Here is a 27,164-nt window from a genome sequence, read left to right on the forward strand (position 1 = left end):
CTGAAGCCCTTTATCTCAAGGCTGTCAGACCAGCTCCTGCTCCTTGCCAGATGCTCCATTGCAGCTGCTGTTCAAAGCACTTGCCATGGGGCAGGGAGCTAGAGTGGGTGCACTACCTGAATGCCAGAATCTGCAGCAAGCAAAGCAGCCCCCGGCATGGGGCCATATCCTCAGCCGGTGTGAATCAGTGCAATTCTCTCACCACGGCCGGTTTACACCAGCTGTGGATCTGACCCGAGAGGAAGCATTAATGCAAACCCAGTGCAGGGCAATCTTAGGGCTCGAGAGTGAGGGCAGGCGTGTGGCTGGAAGCCAGTTTGAAGGTACATTGGACAGAGGGCGAGATCATTGCTTGGGGCCACAGAGCGTAGGCGGACAAGGTGGCTGTGATTCTCAGCGGCCCCCAGGCTCCTTCACATACCCCCTGGCAGTGTGAAGGGCACTTGGAGAGAGCGTAAAGTAATTTATACCAGATTTAAGGCCCCTTTGTGCTGCTGGAGCGGCATCAAGGGGCCTGGGTGTAAATGGAAATCAGACCCATGCAGCACTGAGTGTGAGAGAGAGAGGGATGGGGAAAGGCAGGGCCAGCAGACGTACAGCGAGTGGGCTCATACTCGGCTGTTGTGAAGGGATGAACCCTGTGGCGCTGCACCGGTTGACACCAGCAGAGAAAGCAGCCAGTCCAGCAGAGGATGCTTGCCTACTTGCTGAAGCCATATGCCTCAGTGCAGACTCATCTCTAGGCAGGAGTACAGGCTCCGTGCTCCATTCAGCCCTTGTTTTCTCTATCAAGGCGGCTGTCGAACTAGACAGTGCCAGTTGCGAGGGCGGCTTTTAGCTCTGGCCCTGCGGCAATGGGCACATTATAAATGCGTGTGCTCAAATAAATCACAGTACTGCCCTTTGTCCAGCAGCATCTGTGCAGAGAGCTCGCAGCTTGTTCCACCAAACAGTCGCAGAAGCATCACTAAACCAAATTCCAGCACGGGGGTGAAATATTCCCTGCCCCATCTCCCGTCCCCTTTGCAATGTGCTTACAGATTAACATGCTGCCAGAATGTGAATGGTCAACACAGTGCTATCGCTCAAAGCACGACCCCATTGGGTGAATCATACAGGAAATTAGCTGCTTACACCAAAGGACTTACAAGCAATCACAGCCATTCACAGGCAGAAGGAGGGATCACCCAGTCACCCATTGCAGCTTGGGCTCTCGAGCCTAGGGGCTTAGAAGGGTTTCAGAGCCTGAGCTGCAATATCCATACTGCTAATGTTAGCACGCTAGCGCCAGCCCCATTGCCACGACTTCATCGACCTCGCTGTCAAGACGCAGTGTAGACATCCCCTAGCTAAGTCTGGGGTTGAACTTGAGATGCTAACCCAAGTTAAATGCCGAGTTGCTGAGTCTTCACTGCTGTTTTAACTGCGGTGTTAGCCAACGTGGTTTAAGAATGTGCCTTTTGTTCGCAGGACGGACACACACTGAATTGTGGTGGGTCTGTGCTCCCAGAAAACTGCCAGGCACCTCATTGGCTCTAGGTGGTGGAGGAAGAGGGGATGCAAAGATGATGAGAAAAAGAGAGAAATGGAGTGAGAAAGGTGGCACGCACATTTCAGTGGGTGTGAGGGTACATGCAAATGAGCGCACGTGCAAACATCTGAGTGTGTGTCTGTGTTAAAGCATGGATGAGTGTGTGCTCACATACATGCAGAGGAGTGTGATTTGTGCAGGGGTTACAGCAGATCTGTGTGTGGCACATGGAAGTTACAGGATATCTGTGTGCATGGAGACCGTGAGCGCCATGCATAGGTGCCTATGAGTGTGAGACTGCTCACAGTCGCACCCAATGCACTGTCAAATTGACAGCTTCTGAAAGGGCCCCATGTCTGTCTGATCTGGGTTGCTTGCCTGGGCAGTTTTCGATGCATGGCCTAGTTGAAAGACAGGATGCAACTCACACTGTGGCATTCCCAGCTGCGGGTAAAGCATTAAACACTGAACAGGAGCAAAGGGGGCTAAGAGAGATTCCTGGCTGTCAGCTCCCATTTCAGAGGAGAATCAAGGGCAGCTCCAAACCAATGAGGAGCAGAACCAGGCAGATCTAAGAGGCTGGAAGAGGAAACCAAAAAGAAACATTTTTAAAGCCGCTCCAAGTAGAAAATATTCAAGACATTCATACTATCATCTAGCGGGCTGGAGGGACATTTCCATGGCACTGCCACCCTACCCAGCACAACTCTCTAACCTGTCTGAATGCATTTTTTAATAAACTATTTTCAACGAGTTTTCTCAAGGGAATAAAAAAAGATGATGCCAACAATTTGGCAAGGAACTGTGCAGATGAATCTGGTTGTTTAACAGAAATTTACGAGCAGATAAGAGGAAGAATTTGTGCAAAGGGAAATTAATGCCTAAGAGAAGGGCTGTTTGGCGGGAAGGAGACCCTGAGGAGAGAGCAGAAAGGCGCCCCCCAGGAGGAGAGGGGATCTGCAAAAGGAGCTTTAGGGAGGTGGTTAGATAAGTGCAATCGATGCTATTTTACCGCTCATGGGAGATGAGGGATTCCACAGCTTCCCCATCCAGCAGACAACGTGTCCCAGTCCTGCCCAGCCACAAGCCCTGCTATGTCTGTCCTCAGCCCCCACTGCCCTGCCAATGTAGCTCAGTCCTGACCAGCAGCCCTCCCTGCTATTCCAGCCTCACACCTTCCACCCTCCTCTGCCAATGCACATGGATTACAACCCGTATAATACATGCCAGCTTCTCCAGTCCCTAGCTCCCAGGCAGTCCTCCCCATGTACCCTAATCCTGACCAGAAGTACCCCCTCACTAGTCACATCCTTGGTTCCTGCCCAGATCTGCTAGGGCACCCTAATCGTGATCTACAACACCTCTACTATTCCCACCCTGGGCTCCCCACACAGCTCTGCCAATGCACCTCAGTGCCCACCTATAGCACCCCTGGATATTGCAACACTAGACCCCACACACACTCACTCATCTGCCACATCACCTCTTTCCAGCCCTATCCACCTGATTGTCCCTGTAGGGTAGAGATTGTGAGAGTCCAACAGCATTGGTAAGGGGGTTGTTCATGATATGCACAAATGCCCACAGAGCTGTATGGGTCATAGGATGGCAATCTAGGCCCTGTTGCATGAGCCCCATTTGACCCCAGATGTCCAGGGCTGAGAGGTCTGTCAGTACATCATCTCCCCTTACCCAGCAGAGTGACCCATGAACACCAATGACAAACTCCACTGGGCTTCTTCCAGGCTGCTCCAGTCTATTTTCACAGGGAGTCCCTCACCTTCCCTCCCTCCTGGGACACCAGAGTTCCCCTTGTAACATGGTCACAAAGGGCCCCTTCTGCCACTCCTCCTGGCGCTGGCCCAATGGGGCTCATCTCCAAACCCCTCCCATTCCCACCCCACCTCTTACTCGTGCATTTCTTGATGTTGCTGCCCTTCTTCAGCGCATGCCGACTCAGCTTGCAGTGGAAGTTGTCCTCCCAGAACTCAGCAAACCAGATGTTTCGCCGGTTATTGTCCAGCGTCCGGCTGGAGAAGTATCGGTCGAAACCTGCCAAGCGAAACAATAGAGGGAAGCGTGAAATCCCAGAGTCAGCTGGAACAGGCACAGCTGAGTCTGAAACAAGTTGGAGAGGGAAGAGGCAAGTGGGTGAAGGGACCATTCCAGGGAACCACAAAGATCCAGTGAGCAATTGTCCTGGTCAGAAAGTGACAGAGCAGCTAGGGAAAGGCATCATCATGGGCTACAATGGGAGATGAAATCCCCCAGCAGCACCTCCCATCTCTGCATTCTGCAAGCCTGGACCCAAGGGTTGCATGGACTGGGGTAATATTTAGGTCATTTGGCCAACTTGTAGCTTAGAATGAGGGAAGGGACCTGGGACCAGCTGAGATGGGCACTGGGAGGGGAGGGTTCTGGGCCGGTTAATGTGAAATGGATTTTGGTGGCACTACCATGTTTTACACCAGCCAAGGATGTGGTCCTCTTGAGTATAATCCCTGGGAGATGATGTCCTGGACTTGGATATTGCACAGAATTATAGAAATCTAGTCTGGAAGGGACCTCAGGAGGTCATCTAGCCCATTCCCCTGAGCTGAGGCTGGGCCAAGTAAATCTAAACCACCTCTGACAGGTGTTTGGAACAGGTGACCTAGGCAGGCTGTGGAATCCCCATCACTGAGGGATTTTAAGAACAGGTTGGACAGTGTTGAACTATCCTTTGACTTCAAAAGGTTTTCCTAATACCTACCCTAAATCTCCCCTGCTGCAAACTGAGTCTATTGCTTCTTCTCCATCTCCGCCCAGGGTAGTACAACAGTTGCTCACCTTCCTCTCAACGACCTTTTACATAGAAAACCTGTTATCAGGCCCCTCCTCAGCTTTCTCTTCTCTAAACTAAGCTTGCCCCCGTCTTTCCTCCTATGTCACATTTTCTAAACCTCTTATTTTTGTTGCTGTCCTCTAGACTCTCTCCAATTTGACCACAGCTTCTTCAAGTGTGGTGCCCAACACTGGACCCTGTACTCTTGCTGAGACCTCACCAGTGCCAAATAGAGCAAAATGATTCCCTTGCATGTCTTAAGTACGCCACTTCTGTTAACAGACCCCAGAATGACATTTGCTGCAGCATCACATGGCTGACTCAGCGATTCAGCTATTCACTACAGCCCACAGATGCTTTTCTGCAGTACTGCTGCCAAGCCATTTATTCTCCCTGTTGTATTTGGGAATTTGATATTTTTTTCCCTTCTTAATTGTAGTATTTTGCACTTGTCTGTATTGAATTTCATCTTCTTGATTTCGGACCCATCCTCCAATTTACCAAGATCATTCTGAAGTCTAATCCCTGTCCTCCACAGTGCTTGCAACCCCTCCCAATTTGTCTCATCTGCAAATTTAATAAGCGGACTCTCCATTCCATCATCCAAGTCATTAAGGAATCTGAATAGTATTTGACCCAAGACAGACCCCTGTGGGACCCCATTAGATTGATCCTTCAAGTTTGACAGTGAACCATTGATAACTACTCTTTGAATATGGTCTTTCAACCAGTTGTGCATCCACCTGATGGTAATTTGATCTAGATCATATTTCCCTGCTTTGCTTATAAATGCAACAGCATAAATAACCCAGAACACTTCATACATCCCCAGTGGGAAGATAAGGTTATTGCAAGCAGCTTGACACTAAGCCTTCCAAAAAAAACAACCCAAAAACCCATGAGCGTACTGGCCCAGTGCATGCAGTTGTGTCTCCTTGAACAGCTGCAATGACTCTGCAGTTTATTCTCTCACAATTAAGTTTTATTTCCCCCCACATTCCAACCCCAAACCTGGCCCCTTTATGCAACTGCAGCTCTTGGAATGGATTCTGTGTACAACCACCTGGGAGAAAAACCTGAACGAGACCCTCTGCCCTCCCCCGGAATGGGCTTTGAGAATAACATCTGCCAAGGCCCCATCTGTCAATGAGTGCCATTGGTCTTTATGCATAGGGTCAGGTCCTGATGTCCCCTTATGCAGGCCTGGAGAGAACTATTGAGGTCCCACTGCTTATGGGGGCAGCATTCCAGAAGCCTGCAAAGGGAATGCAACCTCCTACCATGCCCCACAGAGCCCATGGCGGGAGGACTACCTCCACTACAGATCCCGAGGGAGGCAGGAGAGATGTAAGGGAGGACCTGGGGCAGAAATCAACCCCTCCATGAAACAGCTAGAGGGCTGCTCTACTGTTTAGGAGGGAGGGTTTCTTCTCCCCTCCCAGCCCCATAACCTGGTGGCTTAGGCTGTGCACTGAGTAGCACTGGGATGCAGGGGACAGAGCGTAGGTAGACTCTCAGTCGGCTTTTGTTACAGTCCCTTGCAAGAGGCAAGAGCCAAGATAAAGGAGGGTTGAGAGGAAGCCCGGAAGAGGCTGGGAACAGCAGATAAATGAGACATGGCTGTGGCGGAACGGAATTCAGTGCAACGAGGTACAAGGCAAGGCATGCTGGAAGGAACAATGTGAACCGTCGCTACACAGTAATGGGGTCTGAATTACCTGTAACCTCTCAGGGAAAAAAACATCCAGGTGCCACTGTGAACACCAGTCAGTGGAAGGGCCTGCTCTCCGCTTTGAAAAGCCAGCAAGAAGCATTCAAGGCACCAAGAACAACACGTGAAAGATGAGGGCATTATAGAAACTGACAGCACCATTCTCCTGCTAAATGCCATGGGGCAACTCCCAAGTGGGTGCAAACTGGCACAGCTCTCACCATCAGCGGAGCCACAGCGATTTACACTGGCCAAGGATCCATTCGGTCACGTATTTAGTTGTGCTGACTTTTTCTCAAAAGAGAGGGCAAGGATGATTAAAGGCATCCAAGTGGGAGAGCGCAAAGGGCATCTGAAGCAGGAAAGAGGAAAAATATGACAAAAGACAAGTACGATGGAGGGACTGAAAATAACGCAGAGCACAGAGAAGGCTAATCATGCTCCCATTTTTTCTGATTTTCCCAAAATCCCCGCAACAGATGTTTGAAGTGCTCGGTAGGGGCAGCTGGGGCAGATGTTGAACAGAGCTCAGCTCAGACTCTGCTCTTTGGAAAAGCTGGCCCGGATGGTGGCTTCTGCACATGTTGACGTTTGCTGGCCCTGCGATGCAGCATTTTGCATGCCCAGATCTCACAAAGGCAGAGCTGTCTCAGTACCGCCATTTTACAGATGGGGTAAATGAGGCACCACAGTGAGTCAGCAGCAGCAATAGAACCCAGGTCTTCCAATTCCCAGCCCTCAATCTTACCCACCACCCCTGACGGCTCCCATTTGTCACGAAGGAGAACATCTCCACAGCTGCTGAGAGGGCACTTCCCAGTGTAGACAGACACACACTAGCTCTGCTTGCGCCAGCGAGCTGCAAATAGCGACGTCGCCACAGCAGCACAGGCAGTGGCTCAAGCTAGCCACCCAAGCACAAGTCCAGTGATACGAGACAGGTCCTGGCTCTCTGCCTCCCTTTTGTGTTTCACCTGCCTTTGAAGCACCAGGTCCAGGGAAAGGCACTGTCTTGTCACCACCGTGCCCATGTGACTCCCCCGATGTCAATGGGAGTTGTTTCATTTGTGCAGTGAGACAGGAGCTGATCCTTGGACCACACATAGAAAAGTAGGTCCCCGGGATAGCATCTGCCCCCATGTTCCGATTCAAAGATGCAACAAAGCGTACGCACGTATAGACACTGAGGGGCCCCCACGCCCCCACAGTGCCCCTGGCCCTTTCACCCCATTGCTCTGCAGCATCTGCCGCAAAGGGCAGAGAGCATTAGCGTCCTGCCCCCAAGTCTCGGGGAGCAGCCGTCAGAAGCTTGCAGCAGATCAAGGCGCTTGGTGGTTCAGTTTCTAGACAGGTTAGTGATTGACGGCAGGGAGCGTAACGTGCCCTGACAAGCTCTGTGTCTTGCAGTCATTGCGCTGAGCAGGGAACAAACAAGGAAAAGGAAATTGGGGTTGTCAATGTCACGGGGAGCCGCTGCCCATGAGAGAGGCAAAGCAGCCCATGGGGGGTACATCGCAGGATCTAGTGACCACATGGCTTCATCTAATATCGATCCCCTGGGTTAGGGGCACTCAACAGATCCCAAGCTCAGATCCAGACCCAGGGGTTCCCAAAGTTCAGGGGAGTGTTGGGAGCCAGGGCTTTGGTTCAGATCATTATAAAGGTGGAGCCAGCCACAATGTACCCAATCTGAGCTGGCTGGGACAGGGAGAGTTGGGATCTTTGGTTCAAGAGCTGAAGAGCCACAGAATAATAATGCTTCAAAACAGTTACTCTGTGATGGCAGCAGGATATGCACTGGCCAAGTCAGGGGCTCTTCACACTCACACACGCCCCGGCTGCTGCATCTTCCACCCCACCCATCTCTGTCCGTCTTGCGGCTGCTCTGGGAGGGGGAAATCCCTGCCATTCCACCCTTATCCCACACAGCAGTCGTAGGGAGTGTGGCTCCCAGCAGTTCCTGCAGTGCTAACAAGTTTGCGCAACATCCTCTGTGCTTCCCAACAACCAGTGCTCTACTCAAGTCTTGAGCATAATGAGTGGAGCCTGGCTTGGCCCCTGGAGCCCTGAGTGTGGCACAGCAGACTCCAGTCACACGTGACTGACATCAAGTATCGCTGATGGATCAGCTGAGTAGGATAGCCTCCTTCGCTTTGTGCTCTAAGTTACTCGGTAATGTTGCAGTGTGCTGTTAAACAGCAGCCCCCTTCCACCACAAAGGTGGCTGCATTTCAGCGGCAGGCGGTCACTCCTGTCAGATTATGTTGTCCTTCCACAGCGACTTCTATCCACGTATCTCACAGTACTTTCCAAACACTCCTTAACCAATCCTCCGATCCACCCAAAGAGGCAGGCATGAACATCTCTGTTTTACCAGGGGGCAAGGAACTGAAGGAAAGGGAAGTGAACTGATTTACCCAAGGTCATACAGCCAGTGAATGAGAGAGCCACAAATAGAACCCAGGCGGCCCCCCTGTACTCTCACCACTGGACCATACTGCCATTCTAAAGGCCAGATCCACAGTGCTGCTGGCAATGGGGCCATGCTGATCCATCACAGCTGAGGACCTGGCCCACAATCCGCAAAGCTCATAGGGGCCTTCTGGCCGCCGGTGTTCTTGCTGCTATCACAATGCTGTGTGATGGTGCCCAGACTTTAACGCAAGAGATTCTCATTGCCATTCTCCCCAGGTGGCCCTACCAAACCCCCCCCCCCCCCGCCCCCGATGGCAGAGGATGCACAGAACCCAGGAAAGCTGCTGGCTTTGCAATCAGTGCCTTGGCAGGGTCCTGGTCTATGGTACCACCTCTGACAGCGGCTGAGTGAACACCTCAGCAAAGGAAGTGGGACGGCACTAGGAAGGGGGAAAGGGCCTCAGCATGGAGCAGGGTAGAGCCAGAGTGGAGCAGTATTCTCCACCTCTAGGGAGCTAACGAGAGGGGGTAGCCCCTTTAAGGCTGAGCTGGCTGGGCATAGAAGATGGGGTTGCTTCAAGCTTCCCAAACGCGGATGCTTTCCTGGATGGGGAGCCTGGTGTTCGGGTAACAGACCTGCTAATTGTACAGCTCTCACCCTGTGCAGAGATGCACTCAGTGAATGTTCAGCGGCCACCCACCCAGAGCAAAGGAATGATGATACTTTATTGAATAATTCACTGCAATAGCCCTGATAATGCCTTCATTTGCCAGCCTTTCATCCACTTTGCTTGGGATCCATCTCTCACCGTAAAGCTTCAGAACAATTACTGGACTCTTCCAGAGGAATTCTCTAAGCGGAGCATGTGTGAGAGGGAGGCGGGGGCTCTCTGCATTCTGGAGACACACAGAAATCCATTTCCAGCTCTTCCTCCTCCCTTAGGGACTATGCCTAGCACCCCTGCCAGCAGGGCACAGAAATCCAGTTCCAGGGTTCTTCCTGCCGCTGCCCAGGGCTACACCTAAATTTATTTCCAGGTAGGCACTCGCCCTATTCTCCTCGCTATTCAAAGGTCATTGCATGATCAAGGGAGCCTTCCGGCTTTGGGCACTCCTGCAGATGCACCAAGGTTTGTGTGTCCGTGTGGAATGGATTCTGGACTTGCCTCTGCTTAGTGCAATTGCAAAGGAGAAAGGAGAGAAACAATGGTATAACCGGGTGCGTCCCAAGACAAAAGGCAGAGGGAACAGGCAGGTGGGCGGAGGAAATGGGGTGGCACGGCACAGTAGAGTGGACAGGGAAGGTACTGGATGACCCCTATGTCAGAGAAGCAGTAGCGCTCAAAATGGAAAAAAATAAGTGACGGTACTCACCCAAGTCCCACCTACTCTCTTAGCTCTGCCCACAAACCTGCCCCGGTTCCACCCCAGGGGAGCTGCAGACTCCGGCCCCACGTACCTTTGACAGACACACGCTTGGGCAGGATGGTGACCGATCCCTCGGCCACCTCCTCTAGGTGGAGCACAGGGGAGATTTTGGAGCCCCAGCTGTCTGAGCCCATCCAGATGAAGTGCCCGGTCTGGTTGGCCCTCTTCGCTGCCTCCAGCACCCTCCTGTGCAGAGAAAAGCCAAAGAGCAGGTTCTGAGCTCACAGTCATTTCACCCAGGTCAATGTGGGAGAGAGAAAGCAGGGGCAGGATGGAGAGCCTAAATCACTCTAAGGACTGTTTTCAAAGCCTATAATCATTCTCGTGGCTCTTCTCTGAACTCTCTCCAATTTATCCACACCCTTCTTGAATTGTGGGCACCAGAACCGGTCACAATGTTCCAACAGTGGTCGCACCAAATATAGAAGTAAAATAACCTCTATTTCTATCTGAGCTTCCCTTGTTTATGCATCCTGGGATCGCATTTGCTCTCTTGGCCACAGCATCACACTGGGAGCTCATGTTCAGCTGCATATCCACCACAAACCCCAAATCTTTGCAGAGTCACCGCGTCCCAGGATAGAGTTCCCCCCTTCTGTAAGCATGGCCGACATGCTTTGTTCCTAGATGTATACATTTATAGTTAGCCATATTAAAACACACATTGTCAGCTTGCCCCAAGAGGCCCAGATCGCTCTGAATCAATGACCTGTCCTCTTTATGAGGAAGCAAAAAAGACGCTGTCAATACAGAAGTTGATTAAAAAGTGATTAAGAGAACACAGGTACTTGGCAAAATAAACATCCCTATATAAATCAGCAGGTCAGGAAGATGTGTATCCCAGGTCTCTGAGGCCGTTACTCTGGGAAGTCCCAGGAAATGCAGGAAGCAGCGGAGGATGGGGAATTGTGTGTCAGGAATCAGGCCCTGCAGCAGAGATAGTCTCCAGGCAGCCTCATTAATACAGCTGACCTGCAGCAGGCTGCTTGACTAGCCACAAAACCTGACTGTTGCTGAGGCCAGCAAGCTGGTTTATAAGCCAGCAGCAGCAGCAGCAGCACCAGCTCCCTGGCTTCTCAACACTCATGCTGCTTACCACTGTGCCTGCTCCCATGTTACCTAGTTCCTGCTGCTCCCGCCTTGCATCCAGCCTTGCCTCTGTCCTACCCCTGCCTTGAATCCCTCATTGCCTCAGTTCCTGTCCCTCAGTCTGACCCTTGGCTCTGGCTCCTGACTACGGCCTCTGGCTCAATCCCCTCTGGCTCTGGTACCCAGTTTCTACCTCCAGGTTTTCCCAATGGCTTTGGCTCCTGACCACAGCTCTGACCTGGCCATGAGGTCTGCTGCCCACTCCGGCCACAAGGCTAGACCGCCCTCATCCTGGTCAGCTGACATTGTGGTATCAGTCTTCAAGGGAAAAAACAGAAATCCTGGCAATTATTGTGGTGAGAGTCTAACTTCATCCCCTAGGAAAATGATGGGACAAATATTTATTTAAAAATGTAAGCAGCAAGAGGAGGTGAGAGCCGTGATCAATAGGTTAAGAAAATCCTGCTCTCACTCTGCATGCCGATCTGAAAGCAGAATTTGATGCTATGGGCCAGATCCTGAGCTGCTGTCAATCAGAGCAGTCCCATTGACTTCACCAGGGCTGTGCCAAGGATTTGTCTAGGCACAAGCATGCACTGGTTTGTTAAGCCGGTGCAGACCTCTGGGTGGAGAGTCTAATTTTGAGTTAGGAGTGGCTGATTTTAGTTAAACTGATTAGGAACAGGTTTCAGCTAAACATCACTCCTTCAATGACACGGGCGAACTGTGCCTTATGCTACATCATAACAAACCTGTTTAAACCAAAATTAGAGCGTCCACACAGCCTTTGGCTTTGGTTTAACAAAATCAGGTCAAACCAGCGCAGCGCTCCATGAAGGCACACCCTGATTTACACCAGCAGAGGGTCTGACTTTCTGCCTTTCACACAAGACAAGCTGGACGCACTTGTGTCAATGGCATAACAAGAAAAGCGAATAGAGGGCATGCAGAAGATGCGATGCACCTGGGCTGGAGTAAAGCGCTTCACCCAGAAGTGTCGCCTTGATTCTTTTAAATGGGCTCTGTTCTTCCACCCTCTTCCTTGCTGTCTCCATCCCCTCTCCTATCACACACGCTGTCTACCACCCTTCCTGCCATGCTACCTGCCATTTACCCCTCCCTGTCTCCAGCCCTTTCCTGCCTGCCATCGCAGCTGCTGGGCTGCCCAGGGAAAGAGAGAGGAAACTCCACTTCCTGTTCTGACTAGACCCAGTCCTGCCTTGCCACGTGCTGTCCCTTTGCACAGGCACAAAGGGAGCAATGTCATGCTATCCCGTTAGAATGGGCCCCACCCTGTCCAGGATGGAAAGGACTATGGCAGCAGCAGGCCAGGGAGAATGACACCCCTGGTATTTACGCAGGGAAGCACTGCAGGCAAGAGAATTATTAAATATTGCAGAGCATTAGGCAATCAGTGGAAAATTCACTGAATAATTTAGCCTGCCCTGTCCTTCCATTGGTGTCTGCCCTGTGATTCTAACCCAGCCTGCAGGGCAGGCATGCTCATGGCCCGGTGGGCAGGAAGGCAGGAGGGATGAGACGAGTGAAAGAAAGGAAGAGGTAGGGTGGATAGAGCAAGCGAGGGGCAAGAAAAGGGGAGAGCCAGGAGGAGGAGGAGGGAGAGGGAGAAAGGAGGAGAGAAGAAGCTGAGTGAGAAAGTGGGGAGGATGCCAGAGGGAGACGGCCCTGACCCACAGAGCATGGGGCTGGGGTTCATACCCATCTCTAGTGAAGAGGGATGGCAGGAGGCCATAGCAATGGGTAAAGCGAGCAGGTGAACTGGGACACTGAGGTGCATGTTGCAGCCAGCTACAGTGACCTGCATCGTTCTGTGCCTCTCCCCTGCCCAGCTGGAGCAGTGGCGTGAAATGTACAGAGGCCCCAGCTGAGCGACAGAGCATGCAGCCAGCCAAGTCCCCGACTCCACCGCACGGCTGCAGCTTCCAGAGGGAGCTGCGTAGAGAGACTGGCTCTCCAGCTCCATTTGCATACTTGCTGACAGGTAATTGAATTCCCCCTTTAATTACTGAACATTAGGGAAAATCAGGTTACACAGCAGCAGGCTGGAAAGGCTCCAGCGCTGAGGAGGGGGTTTCATGCGTGCAGGAAGGCAACTCGGAGCAGACTTGTGAGCCGCTTGAGTGAGACAAATGTTCCTACCGGTGCCAGTGCAACCACTGAACTGGGCGCTGCCGGGTGATTGAGTGCCACTCAGACAGACAGCCAGTGCCAAACTGCTGGTGATCCTTGCCACCCAGTGCCACCCCTCTCTCCCCAGCCTCGATCCTCAGCTAGTGCAAACTGGCATCTTTCCACTGAAATCAACGTACGCCAGCTAAAGATCTGATCCGCTGATCAGCAGAGCTGTGCCGACTTACACCCACTGGGAGTATTTTTTTGAAATGTTCTGCACCACGATTTTTATTGCATGGCCCTCAGCATTGTAAGCTGTCTGGGGCAGGGCCTGCATTCCTCCATGTGTTGGTACAGCCAGGGCTGGCGCTTCCATTTAGGCGACCTAGGCGGTCGCCTAAGGCGCCAGGATTTGGGAGGGCAGCATTTTGCGGCCCTCGGCGGCAATTAGGCGGCGGGGGGGTCCTTCTGCACTCTATGTCTTCGGTGGCAATTCTGCGGCGGGTCCTTCACTCGCTCCGGGACCTGCTGCGGAAGTGCCCCGAAGACCGGGAGCGCAGAAGGACCCCCGCCTAGGGCGCCAAAAACCCTGACGCTGCTCCTGGGTGCAGCCCCTGAATCTCTGGCCTGGTCTCACTGATTATGGCCTCCCAGGCCCTGAAACGTGACCTCCTTACTCTCTCCAAGTCCCTTGAGGGCTTGATCCTGAGAGGCACTAAACACCTGCAATGTCAAGAGCGCTCTGCACCACTCAGCATCCAGCCGTCTGTCTATCTAAGCTCTCATACCAGGGCCCATCAACCTCAGCAGCACTTCTGTCCTCTCCTATCCCCCTTGCTTGTCTCATCGTCTGTCTCCTTCTCCATTTTTCCCCGCCACCCCACCCTATCAGCCTCTATTTGCAGCATTGCACAGGTAACGAGGGGGGACCTAACACAGAGCTCACTGAGGAGACTGACTTCACTGCCTTTTGGAGTGAGCCCTAGGTGCAGCGTTGGAAAGAGAATTTACGCATCTCCCACCCCCAGTTGTTTCTCATTAAGCATAAAGGCAGATTTATGACTCACACATCCTATGTCGGGGATTTAATTACTTGCTACCCAAGTCCAGATGGCATTATTATATTTTTTTTAAAAGCCACACTCCACCGAGCCGCAGGGATGCCGAACATCTGTGACATGGCACTGGCCAATCAGCATTCCCAGCTGTGTTGCCACTTCCCTAGCTCCCAGTGCCGGCTCCCCCGCCCAGTGACAAGCACGAGGATCACTCAAGCCAAATGAGAGGGTCAGCAAGTGGCACAATCCCAGGCCGACCATGGGACTCAGGCCAAGTGGCTTTGGGAGGGAGTTGGGGGAAGCTGATGCACACTGGTCTGACTGTAGATTTGCTTCTGTTGGTTCTTTCCAGTTGGCATATAGGACCAGCTCCTAAGCGGGTGTAAGTCGGTGTCGTTCTGTTGAAACCGATGAATGGAGCTACGCCAAATGACACCTGGCCCTTAAATAGTTTCCACCACGGTTTTTATTCCAGGTCACTAAATTAAACTTTAAGCTCTTCGGGGCAGGGACCGTATTTTCCTGTGTTTAGCACCTACCCCAACAGGGCTCCACTCCCGATTGGGGTCTTGGCGTGCGACCACAATCCTAATGAAAGATGATTAATTTAGACTTTCTTTGAATTACCTAGTACCTATGAGCCCTAGTGAAGAACCAAGCCCGCCTTTTGCTAGGCACTGCCCAGCTTTGTGACAGGTGCATTACAAAAGGGTTAAACCCCCATGCCTGGGCCAACTCCTCAGCTGGTGTACGTGGGCGCAGCTCCATTAATGTCAATGGAGCTATGCTGATTTCCATCAACAGGACAGGTGGCCCATGAAAAATAAGCGAGCTGGTGCTGCATGCATCTCTACTGAACAGTAGGCAAGGGGGCAGCCCCCGATCTCATTTACACTGCTGTAAATCTGGAGCAATCTCACTGATGTCAGTGTCATTCCTCTGGTGTAACAGAGCTGAACCTGGCCAGCAGCGGGCAGCAGGTTGCTGCCGCACAGAAAAAAACCCCACATTTTCCAGGTGTGTGTCAATGAGTGCTAATGAGATGTAATTCCCCCGTTTACACAAGTCCCTCGCCTGGATAAATGTTTACAAACCCCTGTTTAGTGGTGCTTGCCATTTACACAGCAAGGTAAATCCCAGATTCCTCAGTGCATAAGCAAGCAAGCATAAATGTCAGTTTTCAGACATTTCTATTAAGGAGGGAAAAGAAACTTTGATCGTTTGCATATCTGATGTAAACTGCTTTAAAATCTCAGTTTACCCACATTTACATAATGTTTGCTGATTAATAAATTAGACACTTACTAAAATCAGGTGTAAATCAATGTGAATCATTAGGCTCCATAAACAATGTAAGCCACACTATGTCACCTTGATTTGCCTGCTGCCTGTAATCCTGCAGCTCCCCACTGCACTGCAGGGACGGAGCATTTTCTTAAGGGACTCAAGTGGAGCTCCCAGAAACTGAGGGCCCCAAAACTAGCAGCCCCTTCTGGAAACATGGGTCTAAATGACTTGTCTGAGGTCACACAAAGTCAGTGGCAGAGTCAGGAATAGAATCCTAGAGCCCCAAATCCAGCTTGCTTCTCTAACCATTAGCCCCCACTCTCCTCATGTACCCTATGCATCAAACAACACCAGCGCTGTGATGTGGTTTGTAAAACAGGCTACCGAGTCCAAGGAGTGCTAAGGATCTATAGGATACGCTGGGGGGGGGGGGGGCGGTGAACAGCGTTGGGAGGTACCAACACACAGAGAACCTTGTGTTCCCCCTCCTCACTTCCTCCGGTTTGCCCCACACCCCACCCACAAGCCAACCCATTCTCCCCTCACCTGATATCGTCCTCGTTGGCAAAGATGATGACGGCCCGAGCGTGGGAGGTCTCCAGGAGACGGCGAATGATCTTATCGAACTCTCCCGCCTTGGGCTCCCGAGGGATCTTGACCGACTGGGCCACGCACACTCCCCCTGTGGGCAGACAAGACACGGCACATTTAGAGAGGCCTTTGAACCAGCCAGCCCCACTCAAGCTCCCTTTGGGGGGATACCTACCTGCTTGGGGGGGGAAGGAGGGTTCACTCTTGGGGTCCACATGCTTGAGATCTATATGTCTCTGTAAGCGGCTCGACCCCGGAAATGAGCAAACCTCAGTGCCCCCTGCTGCTGATGGCGGCACACTCAGCCAGTACACAGTGCGGGACCGGAGCCTATGGGATTTGCATTGCAATCACCTGTGTGGAATGCCGGTTATTGATAACCCAAGGAAACCAGCGAAAGACCAGTGTGAGGCCATTTAACATGGGTAGGGGCAGCAAATGCCAACATGCTCTGCATTACAGCTGCACATAGAGGCTCTAGTCAGGATCGGGGGGCCCCATTTTGCTGGGCGTTGCACAGACACATAATGAGAGACTGGCCCGGCCTGTAGGAATCTAGGCCTACATGGGACCTACATAAATTATGGTTGTAAGATAAGTTTAGATGTTAGCATGAGAAACAGGCTCCCGGCATGAGACCAAAGAGAACAAAATCCTGAGAAAAAAGAATTGTTGAGTTAACTTTGCAGTGACCCGGGGAATACTGCCATTACTGTCTTTAAGGCTAGGGTGGAAGTAACAGAAACTGGGAACCTGCTCCCTAAAACTCCCTCATCTGGCTTTGGCTAAGGGCCAATAACCAGCAGTAACATCACTTGTTTATTATAGCATATACAAAGCAAGGTTCTTTGGGAGCTTTTTCTCAGAGCTTTGCCTCACCCTCTGGAGTCACACCACCATGCAAGGTGTCTCCTGGGCCTGACCCTACTGTAATTATGTTGGCCAACGCTTATAGGAGTATTGTTGCTCGGGCATAGAATAGAAGGCTGTATACGCTTGTATTGATATTTTGGATGTAACCAGCACCAAGTGGCCTTTGAGGCTAATCAAGGAATGCGTGTGTGGAAACTGAGTCAGGTATAGCTTCATAAACTCCTTAGGATAATTATTCCCAACACTGCCCCAAAAAGCTCACTGCCTAAGTAGACCAGGCAGACTGCAATGGGAGAAGGGCAGTACGGCCACCCCCGTGTTGTGGACAGGGAACTGAAGACATGAAGAGGTGAAGTGACTTGTCCCAGCAAGTCAGTGGCAGCACCAAGAACTGAGCTCAGATCTCTTCTCCTCCCCTGTGTCTGTTTGGTCTATAGACTGTAAGCTCACTGGGGCAGGGACCATTCTTTACGCTATGGGCGTGTGCACACAGCACTTTGCACAACAGGGCCATGATCTCACATGGGGCCTCTGGATGTTACTGGAATAAACAACAATCACAATGCCATTGTGAGCATTGGAGCCCTTACTCAGCCAGAGGTACCGGTGACTGCCAAGGGGCTCTCTTTCTCCTCCTTTTGCACCAAGAGCTGACACCTGTTGACACTAGCGGGCTCCGGAGTGGGCCCCTAGTGCTCTGAATATATTTGCTCAGCACGTTCTTCCCTCCTACGGTGCATGCCCAGGAAGAGACAAAAATCTTCCCATTATTTCCACTGCCACAGATTGTTTTTTCACACATCACTTTGATTTGTATCATCATCCTTTTGTCGTGTTGCTCCCTCCGTTCAGCCGTCTCGAGAGCTTCTCTCTACCATCCACCTACTCCTTTTATTATCTGTCATTTCAAGCCATAACCGCGCTTTCCCTTCCTAGTCTCAATTCTTCTGCTGTTCCCGTCTCTAACATCTCCTCCAAGCCTTCCTCTGCATTCACTCTTTCCATCATCTCAGATCTCCAAGGAGCGTCCCCCTCCTCGCTTTGCCACTCTTCAGTCCCTGCTTCCCAAACAGCTTTCAGCTGAGCTCATCATTTCGGATTCTTCTTTTTGGGTCCCAGCCTGGCTTCTTGCAACTGTGTGTGTAAACGCCACCTTACCACCTTCTGGATTTCAGACCTATTGCCCAAGGCTTGGCCTCTTAGGGCTCGAGCTCCCTGCCCTCCCAGAAATAGGCATCACCAGTTTAGCCCCTATTCTGGTTAGAGATGGACCACAGAGGTACTGTTCTAGTTACAGAATGGCTCTGGAATACTATGGTAATGGGGCCATTAGAAATACATATAATGTATGTACAATTATGATCTATTTGTATTATGGTAGCACCTAGCTGTCCCAGTCATTGATCAGGACCCCACTGTGCTAGGTGCTGTACAAACACAGAACAAAAAGCTTACAAGCTAAATAACAAGGCTAAATTCATCTCAGGTGTCACCTCGTTGAATTTCATGAGAGATGGGCTTGGTTTATAATTGGCAGTTATGTCAGGTAGGCTAATAAGGGCTTTCCATCCTCATACTCCAGGCTTTTGTTGGGTCAGAAAGAAATTCAATGAAAGAGCTCAGCGCCCATTTAATGCACCAAAATAAGTGGTGGCAGGTTTCCAGCAGGTCTCCGCTCATGGGCTGCTGAGTTCTTTGAAAAAGATGGTGCTGATTGTGGGTGCAGAATAGCCAGCCCTTAGGAAGACTGGGTGAAATTCACCCCAGCACGAGGCCCATGCACCAAGTCCTAGGAGTTTAAATGGTGCAAGGCCTCAGGCTGGCGCCTCCACGCAGGGGAGCATTTCACACCTTGCAAAGGTTTCACATATTCCCTTGAAGCATCTGGCCACATTCACTGTAATAGACAGGTGACAGGACCAGATGGTTCTCTGACCTATTCTGCGATAGCAGTTCTTTCACTCCTCCCTGGACTAGAGTGACCTCTTGATCACAGAGATGGGAGCTCTGTAACCTGCTCACCAAGCCAACTGCTGAGCATTTGAAATAGTGGCTAATTAAAACTTAAAAAAAGAGAGCGAGAACGAGAAGAAAATTGGATGAGTAACCATGCTTCTGTCTGCTGGGCTTTAACCCTGAACACCTGCCAGCCCTGGCCCCGCCAAAAGCCAACAGCTTCTTGCCGCAACTTTTTGGCAGGCACCAGTAAAAAAAAAAAAAAAGAAAAGAAAAGAGATGGGAGAGAAAATTAAACATTCCAGGACCTTCTGGATATAATTGATGGTCTCAATTTGCATAGTAAATGACAAGGCTGATGCCTCGCCTGCCGCTAAAGGATCCCCACTTAAGCAAAGGTCAGAGTAATTAGCACACAACTGCCATTGCAGAGAGATTTCCCAGAACTCCTGCCATCCAGAGAGGACAACCCACTCCTCCAGATGAGAATCTGGCAGCCAGGCAGCTGGGGAATGACAGCAAAGGAACAGCACAAGGCGCTGGGATGCAAAGGAATTCTTAAACTGAAGCATTCATCCAGCTGGCTGGGGAACTCCCAGGGCCAGATCCTCGGCAGGTGGAAGTCAGCACAGCTCCACCGATGAGCACCAGCGGAGCAGCTTGCCCCTTGGCTCAGACCTACAGCCTTAAGCATGAGATTGGATTATAAGTGTTATTTGTAGAGCCTAGGAGCTCCAAGTAGGGCCTAGAGTTGGTGGGGGTCTTAGGGACTGTGGCTATTCCATCAGAATCGGAGAGAATAATAAAACTCAGCTCTTATCATCAGTAAATCTCATAGCTCATTCCAAAGGACAGTATCATTATCCCTGTTTTACAGATGGGGAAACTGAGGCACAGAGCAGGCACAAGACTTGCCCAAGGTTGCCCAGCAGGCCAAGCCAGGAATAGAACCCAGGTCTCCTGAGACCCAGTCCAGTGATCTGTCAACTAGGCACACTGTCTCTTATACCACCATCCACTCTCATAGCAGCTTTCATCGGAGGATCCCAAAGTGCTTTACAGTTGGGTGACATTCACACCAGTGCAGCTGGCTTCTGCATTACTTTGGTCTCATTGGAGGGATTAAGTGGCCTTTAAGCAGTGCTGACAACTTGTGCTGGTCCTCTGCAGAAGGGCAGATTCCACATTAACCCCACTTCCACAAGGTAGGCAAGGCTTATGATCTCCATTTGACTGATGGGGAAACAGAGTCACGGGAAGGAGATGTGAACAGCCTATGGTCCCACACTGAACCATGAGCAAAGGCAGGAATAGGCCCAGGCCTTGCATTGGATGGGGGATCCCTCCAAAGACAGAGCAAGGGAAGGCAGGGGACACAGGGAGGAAAGGCAGATGGCTCCAGAGCTGTTTTATTAAGCTTATCAGATGGAGTTCCTTTTTTTTTCCCCTGGGGACAGAAGTGGCTCTGACCTCATGGACAGCACAAGGAGAACAATCAGACCAGTCAATATCTTCACATGGATCCAACATGCCATCACCCATAATGCGCCCTGTTGTGCTAGGTGCTGCACACGAGTGGTAAGAGACTCCTCCATTCCTCTTTGCCAGCTCTTCCCTCTCCTCCTTCCCTGTTCTCCATCTGGTTCCACCTTGGGCTGATCCAGATCCAATGATCTGCCATTGGGAGCCTTTCCATTGCCTCCTATGGGTGCTGGATCAGATACCCCTTTGGCTAACCCATGGAGACGGGGTCACCTCACGACTCTTTAATTCTGCCTCTTCTATCCTTGGTGTGTGTGTCTCTCTCTCTCTGTATCTCTTTCCCCCGCTCCCTTCTCACCCCACCCCTGGCTAAGCATCCCCCTATTCAGAGACAAAGCCATTTGCAACGTGCTCATTTGCTTGCTGGCTGTAATTGCCAGAGCAAAGGAGAGAAATGGCATCTCCCTGACAAGAGGAGCCCCTGGAGGTGAAAGGTTAATGGAGAGTGGCTCATGAATAACCATGAGCACAAAGCCTCAGGCCTTTCATAAGGTCCAACAGGCAACACCCCAGAGGCACTGAATACAGCTGTCTTTCCTGTGGTGGATTCACGGCTGCCCCCACCTTATGCCACAGAGTTAGCTCAGGTATTCCTAAGGTGCCTCTCCCTTGGGTTTCTAAGCTCCACATCTTGCTACTGAAACCACATCCTGGCTCTTCCTAACACAGCACAAAATCCACCCCTAGGTCTTCACACTGTGTGCAGCATTGCAAGCCCCCCTGGGGTCCAGCCCGTACATAGCCCCAAAGAGCAAGCATGCTGGAGATGGGAGGGTGACAGATGTCAGTGTCGAGGCAGCAGCTGGAGGAGTTGCTCCATAAGGATCATGCAGCCTCATCTCCAGCGTGTTACACCCGGAGCCTTGGAAAGAATGTGACAGAGAGATAGTGTGTGTGTGTGTGTGTGTGTGTGTGTGTGTGTGTGTGTGTGTGTGTGTGTGTGTGTGTGTGTGTGTGTGAGAGAGAGAGAGAGATACACACACACACACACACTGTGACTGAGACAAGGCTGAGTTGTGCCTATGAAAGACAGACTGACAACAGGCCCCTGTGCACCTGTCTGAGTGCGTGATCTCGCTGTGCATAGGTTGGTCTCTTTGCAGCTGGGTCTCTGTATTTGTCTCAGTCTGTCCCCTAGTGCACAACATGATCTGTGCATGCGTGCGCACTGATGGGAGAGGAATAAGCCCCATTAGAGTGGTGGCACTGACATGTGTAGTGGGATGAGATCTGGTTGTGTCAGCGAGTCCCCAGCATAGGCAGGAATGGGTAGCCTGGCTCAACCAGGAATCCCTCAGAGGCCCCTAGGTAACTGTTAGATCCCGACCCCCTGCACATGTTATTGGCCACAGAGCAATGGTAACCAGAAGGCTCCCCAACAAGGAGCCATAATTAATTATTGATCTCTGCACTTTTCCATAACTCACTACTTCACAGAGAGGGATTTCTCCCTTCCCTTCACAGCAGGTTGCTTCCAGGGACCAGAGCTGGTCGGGCATCTTTCCACAGAATGATTTTCTGGCAAAAAATGCCAACTCAAACCCAGACCTTTTTGTGGGAAAAGATCAGTTTGGATGGACGTCCTATTTCCAAAACAAAATTGGGGGAAAAAACACATTTTGGAATTGTCAAAAGGAGTTAAACATAAATGTTTGGGTTTCCAGTTCAAAATTTAAGTTAATTTATATATTTAAAAAAGTTTACAACAGTTTGACAGTGATACAAAATGTTCCAGAATTATCTAAATGAAAAATTTCTCATCGACCCAAACCCAATTTTTGTGTTTCATGATTTTCAGTTTGCGGAAATTTTCCAGATTTTGACTTTTCTTCTTGAATCAGGATTTTATTTAATTAATTTATTATTTTAATCCAAAAATGTTTTTGTGAGATGTGAAAACAAACAAACAGTTTCCCACTCAGCTTTGCCAGGGACCACCTTGACTGTGCCTGGCAGCGTGAGTGGCAGGAATCCACCAGCTGCTTCTGTCATCCCTGTGTCCCTCAGCCTCACTCTCCCCTGGAAAAGAGACACAGATCCGAGGGCCAGGAGAGGACTTGGCTGCTAGCGTCAGTCTCACAGCAGAAAAGGACAAATCCCGCCTTCATTCCATTCCTTTCATTACTCAGTTCAAGGGCATGGTTCTGCCCAATATAAAACCATCTCCCTCTCCCCTGGGAATCCAGTAAATCAGCAGTTCTCAAACTGTAGGTCGAGACCCCAAAGTGGGTTGTGACCCCATTAAAATGGGTCTGGCTTAGATTTGCTGGGGCCCAGGGCCAAAGCCAAAGCCCGAGGGCTTCAGCCCTGGGCAGTGGGGCTAAGGTTATGGGCAGAAGCCTTTGGTCTTCGGCTTTGGCCGCCTGGGGCAATGGGGCTTCCTCTTTGCCCCCCCCGGGATGGCAGAGCTTGGGCAGGCTCAGGCTTTGGTCCCTCTTCCTGAGGTTCTGTAGTAATTTTTGTTGCCAGAAGGGGGTCGCGGTGCAATGAAGTTTGAGAACCGCTCTAGTAGATATTGGACTGAGCTTTGCCCCATCACCTCGTGAATGGCCTGTGGTGGGCATAGTCTGAGAAACTCTGATGCCTCCTCAGGTTACCACCGGCGCCCAGAATCCAGGAAGGTGCCTGGGTGTCTTGCAGGAAGAGCGTCACTGACAATAAGGCCCAGCAAGGTGGGAGCATGTTAACTTGGCTGCTGCCCCCTCAGAAAGCTAGTCGCTGTGTGGCAACAAGGTGAGTGACTGCGAGTCCCAGGTGACCTCCCCAAAGGTTTGGAAGGTTCACATTCAGAGACACCCCCCCTACCATTCAGAGGTCTGAGATATTTTCCAGCTCTCAGTAATGATCCCCAGCTGGAGCTCAGGGACACAAGACTCAACTCCTTGTATCTTCTCCAGCCTGGCTCACCCGGCCCCCGCCAGGAGATGTCAGAGAGCAGGTTGGTTTAGGAGCCGTTCGAGTCCCAACATCTGCTGTCTGTCACCAGGCTCTAAGCCTGGAACTTCTGAGCACCCCTTTTAACAACACACAGCGCATGGCAAGTCATGCCACATCCTCTTACGTTCAGTTTGAGTCAGGCTGACAGGCAGGGAAGCTTTCAACGACACAGTATCTATATTCTCTCCTCCTGTCAGATGCCTACACAAAGCTAGGGAGCAAACAAGCTAGGGACGCTTCAGTGTATGCAGAGCTTCATCTGGCTTTCCTCTCCTAATGGGAATTCCTGTTTGCTACAGGATCACAGGCCAGCAGATGCTACAGAGAGCAGTGAGTCATCCACTCCAAACCCAGCCTGGGATCCTCCAGCGACTCCCCTACTAAGGAGCCCTGAGAGAGGAGGAAAATTGAGGCAGGGTGCCACAGAGCCACCCCTGGCCATGAGGGGGTGTGCAGCAGGTGGCCGGCCCTGTTGCATGCAAACACACACACTTGCACACGCACACAGATATAAAACAGCTAACATACCATTGTATGCGTGCACACACACACGCAGGCCTACAAACCCACTCAAAACTCTGGTTGAACAGTGACAAAAAATAGTTCTTTGCAAATATTCTACTGGGAAACTGGAATTTGCTGAATATGACAAGCTCCCGTCCAACACAACCACACTCACTTAGACACATAGACACAGCTCCATATGCCCATGCCAAAAAAAAAAAAAGGCACATGTATTGCATATGCTGTCCTCCCGAATATTTTTGGAAAGTGAGTTGGTGAAATAGCATTCCATGTACACACACATATACACCCCTTGAAGAAAGATATTGGAGGGGAATTTTTGGCATGGAATTCAAACCTGACACCACCACACAAACACACTCATCCCCCCACTGAAGTCTGGTCTCATTTACTTGGATTGTAAACTCTTTGGAACAAGGACCATCTCTTTGGGTCTCTGTTTGTACAGCCCTAGCACAATGGGCTCCAGCTCAGGGACTGAGGCCAGTAGCAGCTGCTGCAATACACATCATAAATAATCACAGTTTGTACCGGTGTTTTACTGCTGTAATTCCATGGTTTTCAATGGGGTTATTCTGGATTTACACTGCCATGAGAACAGACCAAAAAACCCTCAAACCTCTCCACACATGGCTTTTCACCTGATGCTGACTCTGCCTGACCGTCAAATTGGACGCTCTTCCCAGCCCCAAATTCCAACAGAGATTGCACCCCACAGCCGTCACTCGGGCAAAAACAGGAGGAGTCCACCTGCAGCTGGGGATGGGTGATGGAAAGAGGAGGGATATATTATCTCCATTCACAAACAACGGGATTTGCATGCTCAGAAAGTGAACAAGTTTGCAGGGACAAAACTACAAGGGTTTTACCAGCAAACACACAGATCTCCAGATGATGTGAGCTTTCTCTGTATCCCACCCGCATAAAGCCCATCCAGTATATGACACCTGTGGAATACAGGAGAGATGCACTCATCTGGACCAGAATCACAACCCAAAAGACCTGTAATATAAATTAGTCTTCATAGCACCTAGAAGCACCAGTAGACATCAGGGCCACATTGTACTAGGCGCAGTACAAACACATAGGGGCAGGAACTGTCTTTCACTAAGTGCTTACAATCTAGCTGGACAAGACAGACAAAGTGTATTATTAGCTTCATTTTACAAATGGGAGCACCAAGGCCCAGAGAGATTAAGTGACTTGTCCAAGGTCCCATAGGGCGTTGCTGGCAGAGCCAGGAGCTGAAGCCAGGTCTCTAGACTCTAAGGGTACAGTCCTCTACACTGGAGACATGGGAGTCATTTCCAACTCAGACAGGTGTACACACGCTAGCTTTAAATGAGTGAGCAGGTTACAAATAGCAGTGTGGCCACAGCAGCCATGTATATAGCAAGGATCTCTATTGGGATTGTATCTGGGCAGCTAGCCCAAGCCACCACCTGTGCCATTGCAGGTACACTCTTATTTCTATCACGCTAGCTCAATCAAAGCTAGCACGAGTATGTCTGCATGAGCTGGAAATTATACCTCCTGCTGCAGTAACCCTAAAGCCAGCGTGTGAACCACAAGCCTCTCCTTCCTGTTTAATTAGCAGAGTTGCTACTCTTCAAATATCGCCAAGTACAGGCTATTTTTATGGGAGGAAACTGGGCCAATTTTATGTTTGTTTCCCATATGGGAAGGCAGATGGATGGAGAGGAGGAAGTTGGATAAACAGACTCCAGGACAGGCAGGCAGACCAGCAAAACCAGAGACACAGCACATGGCAGTGTCAACAGATACTGGATGATCCGCTCCATGATGAGGTATCGGGGACTGGCTAGCCCACCAGGCCTGGCTCCTGAGCCCCCAGGACAGGCTGGGGCTAACACCTGCGTAAGCATCAGAGACACCAGCTCTTTAAGGAGCCGCCACAGCTTAATTACTGTTTCCATGGCAATCAAGAGAGAAAATCCAACATAGGGAGAAGTTTGCAAACATAAGAGTCTTTCATAAAGTCCTGGCGCACGCATGCAATCACACTTGGATGTACACACACTTGTATTTACACACTTACACCAACACACATAATCACTCTTGGATGTACACACACTTGTATTTACACGCTCATACATACACATTCACATGTTCATAAGTCCATGTTCCCATAGTCACTTGTCTACCCACACAAGCGCTGCCATATACACACAACGCAACCTGCACATCAGGACACAGAGGCAAGGCCAGGGCTCTGAAATGCAGGTTGCCACAGGATGCCCCTGGAGACCCATACCCTTCCCCCAGTGCAGAGAGTGTCCATAGGCAGCCCAGACATTTTAGGTCTCCCACCTTCATTGGGTCTGGGGGGGCTGTGTTGGAGCCCATCACCCCAGTTGCTTGTGGTGGGGAGCTGCATTCCTGAGTGATCAGAACCTGCCCCACCCCGACACCCAGGGACTGAGCATCACCCTACCTCCATCACCACAAGGGGTTGAGAGGCTGAGTCCATGTATCAGGGCATGTCGGTGAGGAAACGCTGTCACCTTATATCCAATCACCCAATGCAAAAACCTGAGCACCTGCAGGATGAGGATACAGGACAGGGCTATGTATGCTAACCCCACACAAGAAGCATCAGCTCCATCCCACAAGCCTTGTGGGTCGGAGCCTGGCAAGAGACCAGCCTCTCTCTCCTTCTGCACTACATCGGTGACCTAAGGGACTTCTAATCTTCATCAGCATATGACTCCATTGACGTCTAACTCCTTGCTGTCATCCCCTGCTGTCATACACACTAACTGGCTCAAACTCTGATTCCGCCATGGCTAGTGCTGCCCTGATCACAAGGTTTACAACAGCGGTTGGCGGAGATCCAAGGACAGGGTGGGATTTCCCCCTCCAATTACACTCCTCCCTCTGGGGGTTCAAGTCCCACTGCTACCAAATTAGGAAAGAAAAAAAGTAATTAAACTGGCAGGTTTAAAAACAAAAAAACAAGACTAGAGAATGCAACGTGTCTTGCTCTCAATTCTGTAGTGCAGGGTCTCAAGGGCAGGCAAGGCAAGTGTCCAAAATAACAGCCTTTGCATCAGATCAGGCATGATCTTTACCTGCTTCAAACACTGCGTGTGTGTGTCAGTTTCACCCATCCACTGTCAGTCGTCATCCGAGCGCTGCGAGGACAGAGGGAGTGAGCATCAGCCGAGGGAGCCCTGATAGGCTGACAGGGAGCTCCTTTGAAAGAGAGTGGCTGGCCACCGTTTGTCCCACGTTACATCAGAG

At 50.8% G+C, this 27,164-nt stretch overlaps 1 protein-coding gene across 3 annotated transcripts in view; it reads right to left on the reverse strand.

The window, feature by feature from the left end:
* GRM4 (glutamate metabotropic receptor 4) overlaps window positions 1-27,164 on the reverse strand; it is a 230,659-nt gene that overhangs the window by 71,650 nt on the left and 131,845 nt on the right. For all 3 annotated transcript variants that reach the window (XM_050953023.1, XM_050953022.1, XM_050953024.1), the window contains exons 4-6: window positions 16,023-16,158; window positions 9,941-10,095; window positions 3,443-3,583 (exon numbers count right to left, since the gene is read on the reverse strand). In XM_050953023.1, coding sequence (XP_050808980.1) covers window positions 3,443-3,583; window positions 9,941-10,095; window positions 16,023-16,158 — 432 coding nt within the window. The remainder of the gene's footprint in view (window positions 1-3,442; window positions 3,584-9,940; window positions 10,096-16,022; window positions 16,159-27,164) is intronic.

This window comes from Gopherus flavomarginatus, chromosome 5 (assembly GCF_025201925.1).
Source record: "Gopherus flavomarginatus isolate rGopFla2 chromosome 5, rGopFla2.mat.asm, whole genome shotgun sequence".
Taxonomy (NCBI): domain Eukaryota; kingdom Metazoa; phylum Chordata; order Testudines; family Testudinidae; genus Gopherus; species Gopherus flavomarginatus.